The sequence below is a fragment of the Dysidea avara genome, chromosome 10, assembly GCF_963678975.1.
Source record: "Dysidea avara chromosome 10, odDysAvar1.4, whole genome shotgun sequence".
Taxonomy (NCBI): Eukaryota; Metazoa; Porifera; class Demospongiae; order Dictyoceratida; family Dysideidae; genus Dysidea; species Dysidea avara.
The window spans coordinates 23212490-23229714 of record NC_089281.1 but is presented as its reverse complement, the minus strand read 5'-3'; the positions used below and the strand labels follow the sequence as shown (position 1 = coordinate 23229714).

The window sequence follows — 17225 nt, the reverse complement described above, 5'->3', positions numbered from 1 at the left end:
GTGCAATTATTATAGCCATGTAAGACTGAATTAAATTACGTGACAGTGGGGGTGTACCGATATTTAGTTGTTGTGCAATATTTTATACGGAAATTACTGGTTTTCAAATATTATGGCAGAAATCATTAGCAAGAGTGGAGCAGCAAAGAGCATAGCATGGGACTACGAGACCAGTCAAATATGGGAGTGCTATTTGTCACCTCTGTCAAAAAGTTTGTTGGCTAACGTCTCCAATTTGCTTTCCCACTTGAAGAGTAAGCACTGCATAATCTACAATGAGGTTATTGATGCAAGGGAAGCTTATTTAGTGGGTGTTTAGTAACACCACAATATTTATGATTAAAATATCGTTGTGTGATGTTGATCAATACCGCCCGCCCCTACATGGCAGTGTACTACAGTGGGACCCCATAAATGTAGACACATTTGTGGGACCCTAGACACATTGATGATTGTATACGTACAACACATACGCACCTTAAACTTGTTGTACAATGAAACATACATGTAGGTTGTAATTAGTAGCTCTTTCAAAATTCTGGCATGTCACATTGCTAATTTTTTACACACGTGCAAGCCGGCTTAATGTTTTGTTAGAGTGTATATTTTCTTTCTTGTAAACGTTGACACCTGTAGGTGTTATTACCATCAACGAACTGGGAGCTGACAATTATCTCCCTCATGTGAGAGGTTTGCAACACTGCTCTTGTCTACAACAACACCTGCCTGTCCATCGTGACTTGCAACGTGTGAATTGTTCTCTATCTTGTTCTTCTATTCGGTAATGAGCAAAGATCTCACACAATGAAAGGTACTTTCCATCTTACAACTTTCTACAAAAGTATTAAGAAGCCAAGTCACATGTGAATGTGATGTAGGTATGTTGCCTGCTGTCTCGAAAGTGCACACATGTGATGCAAGCTATAATACCTGTACTTGATCTTCTCGACGTGATTCTTACATCACGTGATCATAAAGCAGACACACGCCCAGTAGTGTATGACTCAGTATGAGGCACCAGTGGTAATAGAATTTTATTGGCTCTTACTGTACAACAACTGGTATACCGGTGGACATAGGTTTGCACTAATTGTGGACATATTGTAAATTCTCTGTACTATTGGCACAATCATACTACGCATGTGCAACAGATATAGCCACTCTGTGAAATTTAATTGTGCTGCTTACAGAGGTTTTGAGCTTGCTTGATACACAACTATGTTGCACATGTGCAGCAACCAGCCAATGAAATTTAGTAAGCAGCGTATTTGAATTTCACGAAGGGTAAATTTGATTGGCTATATCTGTTGCACATGCGTAATACGATCATGCCACTTGTACTATATCAAGCAACCTCAAAACCTCAATTTCATTAGCTAGTTACTGCACATGAGCAATGTACGTAGTCATATTTCAAGCAACCTCAAAACCTCTGTACACACTCCGTTTACGAATAGAAATTTGTAAATTACACCTATTGCATTTCTGTTTAAAAATTGCATCACGTATGTGCTGCTTTAATACACACGGTTTCAAATACAATCCTTTACAGAGCTACTTTTACAGACTGGAAATCATAGTCCCAGATGTGAGCAACTTGTTCTGTGAAACAAAACATTTTTATCTTGTGTGCACATGTGTCACACAATTTTTACATGGAAATGCAATCTGCTGTAAACAGGGGCACGTGGTTGTGGTAAGCGGCATGGGCTGCTTCTCGGCACTCCCACACAAGAAAAAGAAGCATTTTGGGTATGACAAGACATTCACCTCGATCTAAGTATAAATTATCCATGGTCTAAGCAATCCTAACATCAGATATGGTGATTGCACTAGTGTTTGCTGCAATAGTGTGTATGACAATTCTGTGGCTATGGTATCAGTACATGCTTAGGCATCTCAGTGCTGGTTCGCTGGGCTGCAATAGCTGTGTTTAGCACAGCTACTGAAAGCTTTGTGTGCGTGCATGCGTGTACGTGCAGTTGCTAAACAAATTTACTGTACGTGTCATACTATAGGAATTAAAGGAACAAGCTGGAGAACTAAAGAATAAAGGAAATGATTTATATAAGACAGGAGGTATATCTTAAGTGTATAATGTTGCTACTGTTTTACTGCTGGTCTTAGAATATGAGGAAGCAATAGAATTATATTCTGAGGCTCTTCAAGTCTACCCTTCGGACTGTGACAACGAGAGAGCAGTGTGTCATGCCAATAGAGCAGCCTGTTATGTAAAAATGGTTAGTCTATGAGCATGTTTTAAATATAAGTGTATGTATTAATAGACCAGGAAATTCATACATGTTATTTGTACATCAGTGTATGTTTTTAAATGCCAATACATTAAGGCTTTCTGTGGTACATGTCAAGTGATGAGTTTCGGTCTTGCATAAGTGGTCTATAATCCATGACAGAATACAAGATGTGTGATGCTGAGGTAGTTACAACATGTACGCACCCAATGGCTTGTAGTGTGTGTTTTCTAAAACTAACATTTGGCCACTCAAGATTAAAATTTTGGTCACTACCCCACTAGGAGCCTACAACAAGGCTACTGAAAACTTGAGTAGCAGGGAGTCAGAAAGTTGATACATTAATTTTGTTTACTATATAATTTTGTACAACTTTTTGAGGATTAAAACAAATCCTCTAATTCTTAGAGTGATTGATGTAAACCAGACGTATTGCTGTAGTACTATACAAGTATTTTAGTTCATGGGTTGCTGAATTTTAGATTCTTGGGAGAGTTGCCTGATCTCTCTTTTGTAGGCCATCCCTTCCATCACCTAGCTACAAATGTACATTGTATTGTCATGACCAATACCATAAATTATGATTTTTGAGGTTCAAGTTATTTTTTAGGATTCACAAGGATTTCAGTGTTGATGTGTCAAAGATGTTTTGCTGCTTGAAGTTTCCACAGCCATATAATGTGGTAGATTGTGTAGCCAAGCAGCCAAAAGCTGAGCAATTCAAATTAAGAAAGTGATCACTTTAAATATGTGGTAAACCAGTATTACCAGTTAAAACATTATACTTAACTTAGCTAAGTGGATGGAAAGTATTGCAGTGTTAAGCCCCCTGAAGTTGACTCCTCACAAATATTTAAAAAAAAAATGTTAACGAAGTCAATTGTCAAAGTTTTGTGCTGTGTATATGTAGTAAAGTGTTATCTCCATTGATCTGATGTGTGCATAGTCACAATGTCTGCTTTAAGCTAAGACTTCAAACCACAATATCCAATAATAATAACTTAATGTGCAGACAATTCTAACTGGTCAGAGACAATGGACAACAGAGGCCTGTAGAAGGTGTTCTCTAGCTAGTTTATAGTTAGAGTGAGCCGACAAGGTTTCTACGTGATTTAGTGACCCGATGACAATGTGGGCGAGTGCTACCCACAAATTAATTACTGAGGTCGCAGTCTGAGGTAATTACTTGTGGGTAGGCGAGCCCACATCGTCTGAGGGCCCCTAAATAGCGTAGAAACCAATGTTGGCTCGTTCTATGTAGTTTAGAAAATTTCTCTGAGCAAAGAAAGATCGAGAGAAAGTGGCACTGTGGGTACTAGCATCGAGATTTACCCTTCCAGGTTGCTATCTATTTAGTATCCCTGCCACAGATTTAGTATCCTCATTAAGCCTCTAGACATCAAAGGAAATTATGTTTAAATTTTCTAATGTTGTTTAGAAAATTTTACATAATATTTCCTTTGATGTCTGAAGTTACTAAATCCATTACCGGACATTGATGTCCTGAACATCTATACCTGTAGTACGGTAAGTTAACAGTAAAGACATTTTGTTTTTGGCTTTGCATAGTAAACAACCCACAGGCTACTAACTATTTTGTAACAGGTTTCTAGGTACAGTGAGACGCTGACACAATAAACTCGAAGGATAAATCTTGATGGTAGTACCCACAGTTTGTGTCTTAATAGCTTACTTTCTGGACAAGACAAGTGTTGTTCTAGCCTGGCCTAGTATTGTCACGTAGTGTTATGAATTTCACGCTATTGCAGTGGTACTGACACAATCAACTCAACCTAAGGATAAATCCCAGTGCTAGTATGCACAGTTTGCCACTTTCTCACTCACTCTTTGAAATTTTCTAAAACACTTAGAACGGGTCGACGTTGGTTTCTATGCTGCAGCTTCAGTAATTAAGTTTGTTGGTAGCCTTACCCACATCGTCCTCGGGTCTCTAAATAACGTAGAAATCTTGTTCACCCGTTCTGACTAATACATAAAGGAAACTTTGGCAAGGGAAAACTTTTCACGAATTTGGCCATTTGCTACTACAAATTCACCAACATATTTTATCCCGCTGATTACTCACAGCACCATGTTTATAGCTAAATATTGAGCTTGAATTCGCCCAAGTTTATTTTGCCAAATTCAATTTAACTTGCTATTTGCCAAGTTACCCCCCCCCCCCCCCCAATATATGGTGATCCAGATGTGATGAGGTAAACACAGAGTTGTGTCAAGCCTTTCTAAGATTTAGTTAAAACACAAGTACTGGTAATTTACCATTTCTTGCCTTAAAACAGTAAACACACAAACACCTATTTCAGAATTTTGACCATATGTACGGTGTAAGTTAAGCACTAATTTTTTGTCAAAGTGTTGTTAAATGCTTCTGGGATGTGGAATTAGTATAATCTTGTCCCCAGCTTCCCATGTGCTCAATCACATAGCTTAGCTGATTAATCTTTCTGATAGTTTATGGCTCTTTGATGTCGAGCTTTTTCATTCTGCAAACTGTACTTTATCAGTATTAATGAGTCACAAGATTTGACAATCCACCATGTTTCCTGTAGCTGTTAACACAATGAGTACAAATACAGGTATCTGTGTTGTTTTCTCAGGTGACATTTTCCTGTTGTTGATGAGTAATATGATATTGAGAGCCTAACAGTCTTTGTACTTCCTGTATTAGCAATAAATTGCTTTGATATAATGTATTTGATGTCAGCGATTTGGTGATTGGACATACTACAGAATTTTTGCCTGAACTACACTATTACTCAGGCTGTCCTGTACATTAGCAATGTTCGTTCTGACATGCTATAGTTATACAAAGTGACCACATTATCGGGTTCCACTGTACCTCGTTATGAACTTCTCGTAGTACTTGACATAAAATAGAAAATTTTGCCACCAGCTCGATTCTTACCAAAGGCAGTGTATGTTTTCAAAATTGTGTGTGCAGTGAGGTGGTACCAAGAGCACAAAATAGAGTCTTGGTGGTACAGTGTAACAGTAATCACTTTTTATACAGGTGTGTCTATTATGTAAAAATACAACTGTTATTCATGGAGTAACATTCATGTGAACATGAAATACAGTTTTTACCAGTACCTTTACACGTAATTGTGGTGTATTGTAGGATAAACATGAAGAATCAATTTCTGACTGTAGTGAAGGTAAGATGGTGGTAGCTGTTATGACAAGTATGTGCACTTGATCTCTGAACTACCATGAATAGCCTTGAAGATGAAGCCAGACTACATGAAGGCATTATTGAGAAGAGCACAAAGTTATGAAGCTACTGAGAAATTGGAGGAAGCACTAGCAGGTGTCTAACATTTCACCACATCTATTGTGTGAATTGGTGTCATCCTTATAGACTACAAAAAGGTGATTGAGATGGATCCCTCTAACCAAACAGCACGCGAAGCAATAATGGTATGTGTAATAGTATCTCATCCACTACAGTAAGAAATACTCAAAGGTTTCCTTTTTCAATATATACTTAAGTTGGTGTACTAAGGGATATTTCTGGGATCTTAACTGTATGGGATAATGTCTAGAGGTGTACCAATAATCAGATCGGCTATTGGTTATCGGCTATATTGGCCTAGTTTTTGCATATTGGTATCAGATTGGTAACATGTGTAAATAAGTAACAGTTACAGATACACATAAAGATCTATTTATGGGCACTCATGCTCTAGTAATATCCTAGCAGTGCCTGTTTATGCAATGTTGACTGTTGATTTAAGCCCCACTCTATCACTTTCAACTGAATTTAGAATGAATATTGTAAGAAAAAAGTCTATGTGATCATATCAGATTGGCTTGATAACATTATTTTGTATCGGTTATCGGAATATTGGCTAAATGTCTATCAGTGCACCTCTATTAATGTCCTCATTGCCCTAGTGTCTAGGTTCCAGAGTGTATATAATGTCTTCAATTATTATAGAGGCTACCAAAGCAAATTGAAGAACAAAGAGAGAAGTTAAAAGAAGAAATGTTAGGTGAGTGCAGAGATTATAGAATCTCAAAAGGTATTAATAACGCTTTCGTCACAGGAAAACTAAAGGATTTAGGAAACATGTTTCTTAAACCATTTGGAATATCAACGGACAACTTTCAAATGCAACAAGATCCAAATACTGGAAGTTATTCAGTTAATTTCAAAAGATAAATCAGAACACATAATTCATACACGTATACATATAAAATAAAACAAAAAAAAATTGAATAATATTATAATATGGGTGCAATGTATTTAAAATAGATAACGGAAATTCAATTCATATACAAAACTATAGAATATTTGAATTCTTCGGGATTTAAAACTTGAACTGTTAATTACTATGTACAAATCACTTTCCACAATGGACTTCTTTCTCGTATGCCAACAGATACCTGTGGAGTACCAGAACTATAAGTCAAGGAAGGGATTCTAACTTAATTTAATACTCACTTTTCGTAGTGTTTCCTTGTGTAAGTCGCAGCTGCTGTAATCTCTTTGCCTCCGAGAGCATTGAACACACTTTTCCATTTATTTGACAAAGTCACCTAGAAAGATTTTTCCCCACTAAATTGGTGCATGATTGCTGTAAAGATACCTGCTCGTATCCTCCTAGTTGATTGGTTAAATGAAATAGTTCATACAAATCCACTACAATTGAATTATACATAACGTAATTACATATAGATTTACTTAATGCTTACATTTCTTAAATCCAAGCAAGGGGATTCTTGTAATTGGAGTGTTTCTTCCCATCATAAATGTGAAAAGTGACTCGAAAAATTCTCTTCTAGTCTCCGTCATTTTGTTAGAATACTCAGTTTCTTGCATCAAGTGAGATTTCAGCATACAGGACTCCAAATAATCTGACGTGGGTACTGCACTGGACTGTTTCATGCCTATACTAGCTGCCATCAAAAAATTGTCATCTATATTTTCTTCTTGAAGCGAAAAATTGTAAGTCGGAACAAGTATGGATGGTGTAGTAGTGTGATTGTGATTAGTGCAATTGTCATTGGTTGTCGAAGAAGGCATATTAACAGTGACAATACATGGTGTATGTTGCTGCTGCTGTTTTCGTGATTTGTTTTTACGCTTCTTTTCACCATCAGAAATGATGACCTCACGATTATGGTCTACAATACAGGAACTTGTTCTGGCCATGTTTGGAGGACTAGTATCTTCTTGAGAAGACAATTTCTTAAGAGGAGGTTGCCAAGTTTGATCTCTCTCTTCACTTGGACCTCTTTTTAACACTGAACTCTAAACACAATAAAACAAAAGAAGAACTTTGTATATGTAGGTAGGGCACAACAAGAGTATACACATTCTATGTTGCATTAAATGTTGATCAAACATTTCAAGTCCAGTAGTCAATTTGTATACCATCAACTATGCTATCATGATTTGCATTGCAGACAGCTAATTATAACAATACCATAATGGTTATCACCTAGATGGCTACACATTCAAAGAAAACCACAGCCAGTTAAGTAACAATTCATATTCTCCATTGGAAACATTCATATTACAGTTAACATTGTTATTAACCAGACAAGGTATGTCAGAGCCCACACACACACCATTACACATACTTGATTACTACAATTCCTTTCAATTGATGGAACTCCTTTAATCACACTTGCCCTGATCATCAAACCTGTTACAATGGAAACACAGATGATTTTACATAAGAAACCAGGTATTAGAAATGGATGAAATCTAAGGAGTAATTGTTCTTGTATACAGGTGGTAGGTTTCTTATGAAAGTCAACAATGCTGGCTCTGCCAATAACAGCAAAGACATAAGTTGCACTAAATAATAAGGAAAAACTAAATATGGACAAAAGATAGTGTAGCCAATTATAATTTCAGCCAGGTATGCAGGTGACAAATAACCAACTAGCCATATATAGCTAGCTGGACACATCATTGCTTACACAGATCACCAACTGGAAACACACAAGATATCCTACACAAACAAATAGACTTGTCCCAATTTGAGATCTAGTGTACAATGTCTGTTACAGTGTATGACCACCACTCCCACAGCGGTTTATAAAAACAGAAAATGTCTTAAATAAATACATGATGGTAAGATAATAACCCAGTACATCACATGGTGAGTGATAACTAGCTGTTATGAATAACCTTTCCAGGACCATCTATTGTATAGTTAATAATATTGATGTGAAGAGAATTAATAAAAGGTATATATATACTTCAATATGCCATTATCATAGACATACCTTCACATGACAGAAGTACCTCAAGTTGACTGTCATAAAAAGCTTTACGGCAAAATGCCAAGAAAGTATTAGGCCATTTTGCAAGCACTCCACCCAATGCCATGAACATAGCTTGATCCACAACACCTGGATCATCTCCTACTCTCTTCATGAGTGCCTTGTAGCGACAGTAAGATTGGAAATCACAGATGATGACATGAGATTTGGGTTGTGTAATTTCTACCCCAACAGTAATGTCTTCAGTGTCAATTGGCAGCATTTTTTCTGTACAAACAAGTCCATTGGGTTCCTGCTCCTGCTTGGAATGGGTTTTAGTGTGAAGCTGTGACCCATGATCCCATACTTCACCAACACATTCATATCTGAACAACTGCTCACAAGTTAAAACAATGAACTTCGACAAAACCAACAACTCATCCTATACACAACAGACATTAGTACTTATCTCCAAAATGTGACAAACAATATTACAAACAATTAAGGCGAGTTCAAACGAGTTTTTTTGCTGACTATGGATGCACACTTCCTTATTGAGATGTTTGGTATGCGGCTGAATCCCGCAAAACCTAAATTACAACAAGGTCATGCGTACATCGTTAATTAACTTTTTTTCCTTCTGACAAACAAAGCCTTCCAAACATTTAAATTTACAATAAAATTGCCAACTTACATCCCCATGCGATGGCAGCCGACCGTAGTTCGTGTCCTGCGGCTTGGCGTAAATTCTAAGGCTCACAAAATTTCTGATTTTCGTCCTCCAAGCGCTCAGAATTTCCGCAACATAGACGGTAGTAGATAAAGGCGGCGTAAACAACACGAAATCATTGGCAAAGTAAACACGAGTCTTTTTCAAATCCCCACAGCAAAATCGGCGATAGAATACATGTCCGTAAGACGAAATGCTGACGGGGTCGCTCCACTACAAAGAAAATTTGTAATTTTAATCGCATTTCAAAAATAAATATTGCTAAAATTTTACAAAACCTCACCTGTACTGTTGTCATGTATGTTCTTGGTCAAAAAATTGAACATTTAAAGCAACTTGGTCGTAGCTATAACACCAGCGCAAAATTATCAATTTATTAATGACGATTTTTTTTATGGTAGCCAATCAAAACATGGCGCGGAAACGTGAGCTATAATTGGAACAACATGGGGTTTTGAATGCCCAATGGAACAAGAAACTTCTCCTTCAAATAGCTGGCTAGTCTACACGCAGTGCAACGATCTTATGATGTTGCAAGCAGAAATTATATCAAGATTAAGATACCAGGTGAAGCCACTCGATTGTCTGGCCGGTCTTGGCTATCGTGTGGGTGTCAGTGTCATGCTTAAGATAGTGTGTATAGTTCAGGGTTCGTGGGCTGAAGGTTTGTGGGATAAGTTAGTGAGCGTTCTACAACTCAAAGGTGTTTTACTTCATGATGTTCTATAATATGAGGATTTTCCTGTTTCAAGTGTTGTGCATCATAATTATTATAATGTAGTTACTGTTGGTTTTGCAAACTAGTGTTATTTCATGATCTAATCACATAAATTATCGTGTTTACCAATTGTAATAAAATTAGTGAATGTAACAGCCAAAAAGTGGCCATGGGTCAAGGCACCAGTGTGCGAAGCACTACAAACTGCATAAATTTTACAATGTTAATCTCTGCAAAACTCCTTAGTTGATAGCACTATGCTTGTATTGTGTTGTGTGCTTGCAGCATTTATCCCCGCCTCCTTAGCCATGAACTCCAGTCAGTACTCTACAGTTGCAGCTACACCCAGTAAGATGTGGTCACAGTGATAATCAAACACAGACACTATTCATTTAATAACTTCACATATTGCATCATTGGTATCAGGTATCACCATAAATCAGTTATGACCAGGATGTAGCCATCAGGTCTCTTGGAAATCAGTATACTTGTACTGAACTAAAAATATGGTAGCAGTTTATCAAATTACTAGAATATACATTTTACTTTGTGACAAACTGCTGGAGTACTTTAACCTGACACTCGGATCATGGAAGCCTTAAGCTTAACATATGTGGTCTTGATATGACAATGATACTAATGGGATTGTAATGGGCTAGTTACATAAGAAATGCCAACTTCAATGTATGCTGTATTTTTCATTTAGCTTCATGAGAAGAAATATGTCATATCTCAAGTAGATTACAATGAAGTGCTAAAGCAGTTAGAGGTGTGTTACATTATAAACCATACAGCGTAATAATTTGACGGGGGGAAGTTTTGACGGATCATGAATGTCCTGTACCAGAAGTATTCTAATTAACTAGTCACGTGAACTTTGATGAGGAAAGGTTTGACGAAAAGCAAACACTTCATCAAATTCATCAAAATTCCCTCCCTCCCATCAAACTTTTACGCTATATGGTAGTACATTATGTTCACATTCATGTTGTGAAAAGGACAAGTGTGTTTTGCTAAAAACACTGCAATATTCATCTTGATAATGATTTTTGAGGCAACTCAACATGAACATACTATAGTACTAGCTATAGGATATGCCCTGATAAAACACAAAAAATTGTCCTTGAAATAAATATTTGATTAGTGCATGTGTGCGTGTGATTTGATTCATGGTGCACCACCCAAGACTCTCTAATTGAGATAGTTATTCACTTATAGATAAAAGTACCAATGGAGTTTGTAGCACATGTACTAAGTGATTTTAGAAGGAAAGGGACGTAAAAATTGGAGCCCTATTTTTTGGACTGTGACAATAAGTCTATTTGTTTACATGGAAAATAGTCAATATCACACCAGTATCAAGCCTGCAGCTGCAACATGATAGGCCACATGAAAAAAATTGCACACAGTTTTGTAGTGTCATGTACAAGGATCATCCTGATTGTCTTTATCGAAGGTGTATAACAAAAGTTACTGAATGATGTGGTTACAGGTGGACAAAATCATTGGAATATGATTGTATATATCAAACAACAAGGTATCCCTGCACTGATTAAAATTTGATCAACACTGCAAGGATAATTGCTTGATTTGGCATATACACTGATAATTCCCAGTTATCTTAAAACTACATCATTAACTTCTGTTATACACCTTCAATAAAGAAACAATACACATCAGGATGATCCTTGTACATGATACTGTGTGCATTAGAAATGCAAAACTTTAATAAAATCCCTTGAAAAATAACGTTTTAAGTCATTTTGATTACTACCAGGCTGAGACAACTATTTTGTTTTATAATGGGTCATCATGTACTGGTCTAATACTAAGTCCAGCCTTTAATATTGATTGTTTTCATGTAAACAAACAGTTTCATTGACAACATTCAAAAAAATGGGACTTTTTACATGCCTCCCCTTCTAAAATCACTTAGTACCCGTGCTACAAACCCCATAAGAAATTTGGTGCTTTTATCAAAAGGTGAATAGTTTTGTGGCCTTGGCACCAGCTTATCAATAGCTTTAGGAAGGAGCACACTGGATTGTGTATATTATTATGGCTTCCCTTGAGTCACATTGAGCATAGATAGTATATACTATGTACCTGGGATTGTGTACCACCAGTTTTCAAAGGAACGATCATCGTTGTACTCGTTAACACTTTTCTTTTGTAGTGTACTGTGCAAGTGTTGTACTAGGCGGCATAGTACTGGAGCTCAACAGCATCATATCTGCTACCCTCTACAGTTCCAATGGCTAGAGAACAGATCCTGATCAGCTAAGTGTCAAAGCCAGAAAACCGGCACACACTGAGTGGTAAAATCATGGTATCTGCTTCGGGTTGTTGGAAGGTGTTTGGGGATCTCAGTTTTTGTTAAGTGGCTAAATATGTCACTTACTATGATGCTGCTGATTGAGTGGACACAGACGAAAGGTTTAAGATAGATATGACGATTGTAGCTTGATTTTTTGAGTCGTTATTCGATGAAATATGGTGGCGAGTTTGAGGCTTGTAAAATCACTTGCATGATGCTTATGCTGTATTTCAAGCATTTTCCTGGTATTGAGAAGTGTTCGAGTGTATCCTTTCACTGTTTACGTAATGTTGAAGAGGTTAAATCTTTCGTATTAGTAAAATCGCCAGGAAGTGGCCAGTTTTACGGGAAACGTTTACGATTACTAACAGAAGACTGTATATTGAAGTACAACGCGGATTGGCAGTGTTGATAAGTGTTAATGAAGTCGGTACGCAATCCCGGGTATGTAGTATATAATATCTATGCATTGAGATAACAGTTCAAAGTGGAGTGCTATTTATTTACTCTGCCAATTTTAGACTGAAAGATACAACCACTCGCAGACTAAATCCAACTTGATCAACGAGTCAGAAAAGCTGCACTTCTCACAAGGAGAAGTAGAGATGTTAAAACAGCAACTTGATCGAGAAAAGGCTACGTTTGAAAAAGCGTAAGACATAAGAGCTAGGAAAAATTACACTTGTTTTTTTGTTGTTTTTAAAGATTTGGACTACTTAATTCCAAGACTCTGGAAGAAACATCTAAAGCTGATGACCTACTGTCAAAATGTACAGGTATAGTATAATATAGTACACTACAAATTTTACATACCCTTGTGCATACAAAGCACTAGAGGCACTGTGCAATAAGAAAGATGAAGAGATAGCACATGCTAAATCAATGATTAAAAGTCTGGAAAAGAAAATGGAAAGACTAAAGGCTGAACACAAGTTAGAAAAAGAAGAATTGACAGTTAGAATGCAACAAGAAGTGTACATGGCGAAGAGACAAATAGAAGCAGAAAAGAAATCTTTAAGACATAAACACAAGTGAATTGTCATCTCTGAAGAAAACGTACTTGTACTATTAGTATAATAGTATCAAATGTCACTAAAATATTAATTTTCATACTAAATGACAAATAAATAAATTGGTAAATTTCTATATTACACAGTGAAACTGAAGTGTTTGTAACTTGTAATGTTTATTGATTGTATATGTACATGCATCATTGCAATATTCTGTAGGCCTAATTGCATTATAATTTACAATTTGTTGATCTTTATTTACAATTCATTGATCGTGTCAGTGATAATTTCAATACACTCCTTGATCTGATTTTCATCGATCACTAGAGGTGGAGCAAATCTGATGATGTCATCATGCGTTGGCTTGGCCAGTAGTCTCCTGTCCTTCATCTTTAAGCATATATCCCAAGCACTGTAACCTACACAAATGTTGTTACAATAAAATTATGAGGGTCACCTGGCCTTAATTTTGGGTGGCATTAAATAACAAGGTCACTCAGTATATGACATGGCCACAACAATGAGACAGTGTAATTAACAAGGTGGTAGACACAATAAGGTGGTCTGATTAACAAGATTGTGAAGTCTTTGGACCTACTGGATATGGTCACTTTAATAAGGTGGTCAGATTAACAAGGTCATGCTTGGAACCTATTGGATGTGGTCTACTAACTAAGTCGTGAAGTACACCTTAGCTGTGTTTAGAAGGTAGCTACATGTACTCGACATGTTCACAATAAATGAGGTAGTATTCTAAGGGGTTGCTAAGTGAAGCTTGTACACATTTATGTGTGACAGTTACTTGACAGTTGATCACTTCCTATAGTTATTTTGTAAAATATTTTCAGGACAATTAATCAAACATGATTTATGGAATGTAATATATGTTATGAATGTCATTGGCTATCATGTGATAGATGTCCTTTTGATATTGGACCATTGGCATTGACTGTTAGGACCAGATTGATCAACAGTTATGGATACGAAAACAAAATGACTAGAGGAACATGTCTTTAAAGTTGATCCTTTTCTTAAGTATGCCATTGCCACCTAAGTAAGGACCAATCAGAATCTAACAACAAGGGAGATATTTATCAAAAATTACTTGTTCCACAAACCAACTAGATCATTACTACTATAGACCATAGACATTCTATTTTTGAAAGTCTTGTCATATTCTTTAACACAAGATTGTCATAACTATGACTATATACTTGTATTGGACGCAATTAATTTATTGATACTAGTGCTGTGCAATATACCGAGTGCTTAGTTAAACCACAGTATCTGTTTTTGATACCGTCTAATTTCTTAACATCACAATACCATGGATATAAAAAAACAAACCAGTCTTTAAAGCTTTACTATTTGTATGAAAAGTGTACATGTGAAAGGTTATGGACTGGTGTATAATAATAAACTGCAATAAGCTTGCTAACACAATTGTGTCTAAGTAGAAACTGTACTTTTGTATCTGGATTTAGTAGTAGAGGTCTAAAATGGAATCTAACTAAGGCATACTGATAATTTAGTTATACTGTAATATCAAATAACAACATTGTACCATCTATGAAATATCAAAACTACTCAGCACTAATTGATACATATAGAGTATACCTTTCTGGCTATTGATGGCAATCGCATTGAGGAGACCCTTGCCCCTTACATTCGCTACCACTTCGGGATTGAGTTTTTCTTCCAACTCCTTTCTGAACAGCCGACCAAGTTTGTCAGCATTCTCAGCCAAGTGTTCCTCTTCAAGGACCTACACAGTAAGACACTTGGTAAACTATAAGGCCAACACCACAATGTGTTTACCTGCAGACTTGCTATTGCAACTTTGCTGGCCAACGGATTTCCACCATATGTTGAACCATGCTGTAGCACGAGGAAAACAGTTTCTGTACACATCACTCATAGGAAAGAATTGAACATTTCAATGCACCTCAGCAGTAGAGAGAGAAAAACAATTATACTCCTAGCACATGCAAGTCTGATTCCAACTACAAGCCAAAATTCTTTTTGTTCAATTTCCTTCCATGCATTTACTACCCAAGTGAATATAGCCAGGCTACCGGCTATACCAATGCACTGCATTCTGTATTACCTTGTGTATAAAAACTGAATTCAAATAAATGTCTGCTTGATTATAAGCCAGGAGGGGGCAGTACATTCAGAAAAAAAAAACTCCAGTCTCAAATATACATCTGAGTTATTAATGGAATTAGTGCTCTGATTCCTTCCCTACCTTCATCCCTCAGATTGCTCTAAGCTTATATGTTAATAAGTTTGATGAAACAGCAGCAACATACAGGAAATGTATCATACAACTGTTTTCCAATCATTTTAGGCCTTCACTACACTTATTTGTACAGTCTACACTGTATTGGTTGTCTTAGCTTACCGTTTCAATTTTAAGAATAGCATTTTACCCAAGAGCGGAATTTGATTAAACACCAGGCATCACTTGAATCTGCCAAGGCCCTGGGAAGGAAATAAAAGCCTGGACTTTTATACAAGGAAATACAGTATTTTCTTAGGGAGCTCTCAGCATGAAATCTACAATGTACTACACAATAGTTGCCCCCACCTGTCCTGGTTTAATTGTTAACATGATTTCATCATCTGCAAGTACAGCTGATATCTGTAAGTGCAAAACACTCTAATAAAACATACACTAAATTATACATTACAATAATATGTTTAGATCCTTATCATGGTTTACATGCAACCTACAGCATAATTATTATTTTAATGTCAGACTATGAGTAATGTGGTGTAAGATTACAGAGGTCTGTTTTCAATGTACAATGACAACCCGTCTCATCCAGATATTTAATGCACACTTTTATTGTACAAACAACCAACCATTCAACATTTTAGTAGAGCCACTTCAGGCACCCAGTAGTTAAATCTATCCCTTGTTATAAGTATTAAATTAACTATATAGTGTTTATAGCTTATCACCTAAACCACTAGCTTACAACATATTATCAAGTTATTTTTAGTTGCTGCAAATTTCATACAGTTGACATGTGTCACCCATCTGTACTGCTTATGTAACTCACTGGCAACATTCCTCCTGAGAGAGCTTTACCAAGGCAAATTATATCTCCTCTGACTTGTTCGTGATCACAGCACAACCTCCTGCAAAGTGACAATAAAAAGTTGTTAAAAGAAGCGATATGCATAATATGGAAGATTACAGACATGTTGACATCAAATTTTGCTCCTCCAAGCATATTACAGGCTAATAGCCCATAATGGCACCCAAACCAACACCAAGTTCAACTATTTCATTTATTTTATAACCAGGGCTGAAACGATCATGGATTTTTAGTATTTGAGTACTCACGATCCTGAGTACTCTAGCTAGTACCTATGTGACATGATTTATACCAGACCTTAAGCAGTTTACAACATTTTCATGATACACACATTGTATTAGAGTATTGATGTTAGTGTTCCCGACAAGCAATGTGCATTCAAGGTGTCATGCTGACAAACGCATTGGGTCGCATGGTCTTAATGACTGCTGGAGTAACAATTTTAATATCCAAGTACCGAATCCTTAACAAGTACTTTGCAGTATTCTTCAGCCCTTGTACTTGTTATGATGAATGGAGATATCATGAAAAATTCTGTTTATGTTTTCTAGAGTGTTTTCAAAGGCCTGTTTTGCGTTCAACTAAACTATAGATGGACTTTGTATCAAATAGCCACTGTAGATTGGTAACCTTCCTTGTAGAATGATTATTTCACATTATCTATAATGTAGGTGTGGTCTGTATTTGAAATCGTGCTTGGTCTTCACTCGTGACTACCTATACAGGTAGTGTCTAATCACTGGACTGGACTACTGGACTGACATTTTTTTGGGGTTTTACACATTTTTAAGGGTGGGGTTACTGTACATTTGGGTGACTTGTGACAACATTTCAGCACTGAGTGATGAATATTT

General features: G+C 36.6%; 4 protein-coding genes across 4 annotated transcripts in view; 2 read left to right on the top strand and 2 right to left on the bottom strand.

Annotated features, from left to right (window-relative positions):
• Nucleotides 1-6543, top strand: part of LOC136236728 (tetratricopeptide repeat protein 1-like) — a 14271-nt gene extending 7728 nt beyond the window's left edge. The window contains exons 2-8 of the mRNA XM_066026968.1: nt 2019-2079; nt 2128-2240; nt 5392-5428; nt 5491-5580; nt 5632-5690; nt 6211-6265; nt 6320-6543. Of these exons, the coding sequence (XP_065883040.1) occupies nt 2019-2079; nt 2128-2240; nt 5392-5428; nt 5491-5580; nt 5632-5690; nt 6211-6265; nt 6320-6435 (531 nt within the window). The 3' untranslated portion in view covers nt 6436-6543. The remainder of the gene's footprint in view (nt 1-2018; nt 2080-2127; nt 2241-5391; nt 5429-5490; nt 5581-5631; nt 5691-6210; nt 6266-6319) is intronic.
• Nucleotides 6379-9651, bottom strand: LOC136236724 (AT-rich interactive domain-containing protein 5B-like). The gene is made up of 8 exons (XM_066026965.1): nt 9503-9651; nt 9184-9432; nt 8514-8931; nt 7860-7924; nt 6969-7527; nt 6863-6915; nt 6718-6812; nt 6379-6659 (listed from the first exon to the last, which is right to left on the bottom strand). Exons 1-8 carry the CDS (start codon nt 9515-9517, stop codon nt 6617-6619), a joined length of 1497 nt encoding a protein of 498 aa, XP_065883037.1. The 5' UTR covers nt 9518-9651; the 3' UTR covers nt 6379-6616.
• On the top strand, nt 9620-13521 carry LOC136236729 (spermatogenesis-associated protein 24-like). The gene is made up of 5 exons (XM_066026970.1): nt 9620-9786; nt 10644-10706; nt 12776-12906; nt 12960-13030; nt 13084-13521. Exons 1-5 carry the CDS (start codon nt 9685-9687, stop codon nt 13287-13289), a joined length of 573 nt encoding a protein of 190 aa, XP_065883042.1. The 5' UTR covers nt 9620-9684; the 3' UTR covers nt 13290-13521.
• The window catches only part of LOC136236726 (ornithine aminotransferase, mitochondrial-like), a 10572-nt gene continuing 6690 nt past the window's right edge, over nt 13344-17225 (bottom strand). Inside the window, exons 3-7 of the mRNA XM_066026966.1 lie at nt 16333-16411; nt 15855-15908; nt 15083-15142; nt 14882-15029; nt 13344-13683 (exon numbers count right to left, since the gene is read on the bottom strand). Of these exons, the coding sequence (XP_065883038.1) occupies nt 13523-13683; nt 14882-15029; nt 15083-15142; nt 15855-15908; nt 16333-16411 (502 nt within the window). The 3' untranslated portion in view covers nt 13344-13522. The remainder of the gene's footprint in view (nt 13684-14881; nt 15030-15082; nt 15143-15854; nt 15909-16332; nt 16412-17225) is intronic.

What these genes read in the sequence shown, in the direction of transcription:
- LOC136236724 (XM_066026965.1), bottom strand. An exon ending in GGCTGCCATCGCATGGGGAT is followed by an intron (nt 8,932 to 9,183) that starts GTAAGTTGGCAA and finishes TGTTGTGTATAG; the next exon opens with GATGAGTTGTTGGTTTTGTC. An exon ending in GGTACTTCTGTCATGTGAAG is followed by an intron (nt 7,925 to 8,513) that starts GTATGTCTATGA and finishes CCATTGTAACAG; the next exon opens with GTTTGATGATCAGGGCAAGT.
- LOC136236729 (XM_066026970.1), top strand. Translation starts at nt 9,685, where the DNA reads ATGGAACAAGAAACTTCTCCTTCAAATAGCTGGCTAGTCTACACGCAG. An exon ending in AAGTGCTAAAGCAGTTAGAG is followed by an intron (nt 10,707 to 12,775) that starts GTGTGTTACATT and finishes TGCCAATTTTAG; the next exon opens with ACTGAAAGATACAACCACTC. An exon ending in AAGGCTACGTTTGAAAAAGC is followed by an intron (nt 12,907 to 12,959) that starts GTAAGACATAAG and finishes TTGTTTTTAAAG; the next exon opens with ATTTGGACTACTTAATTCCA.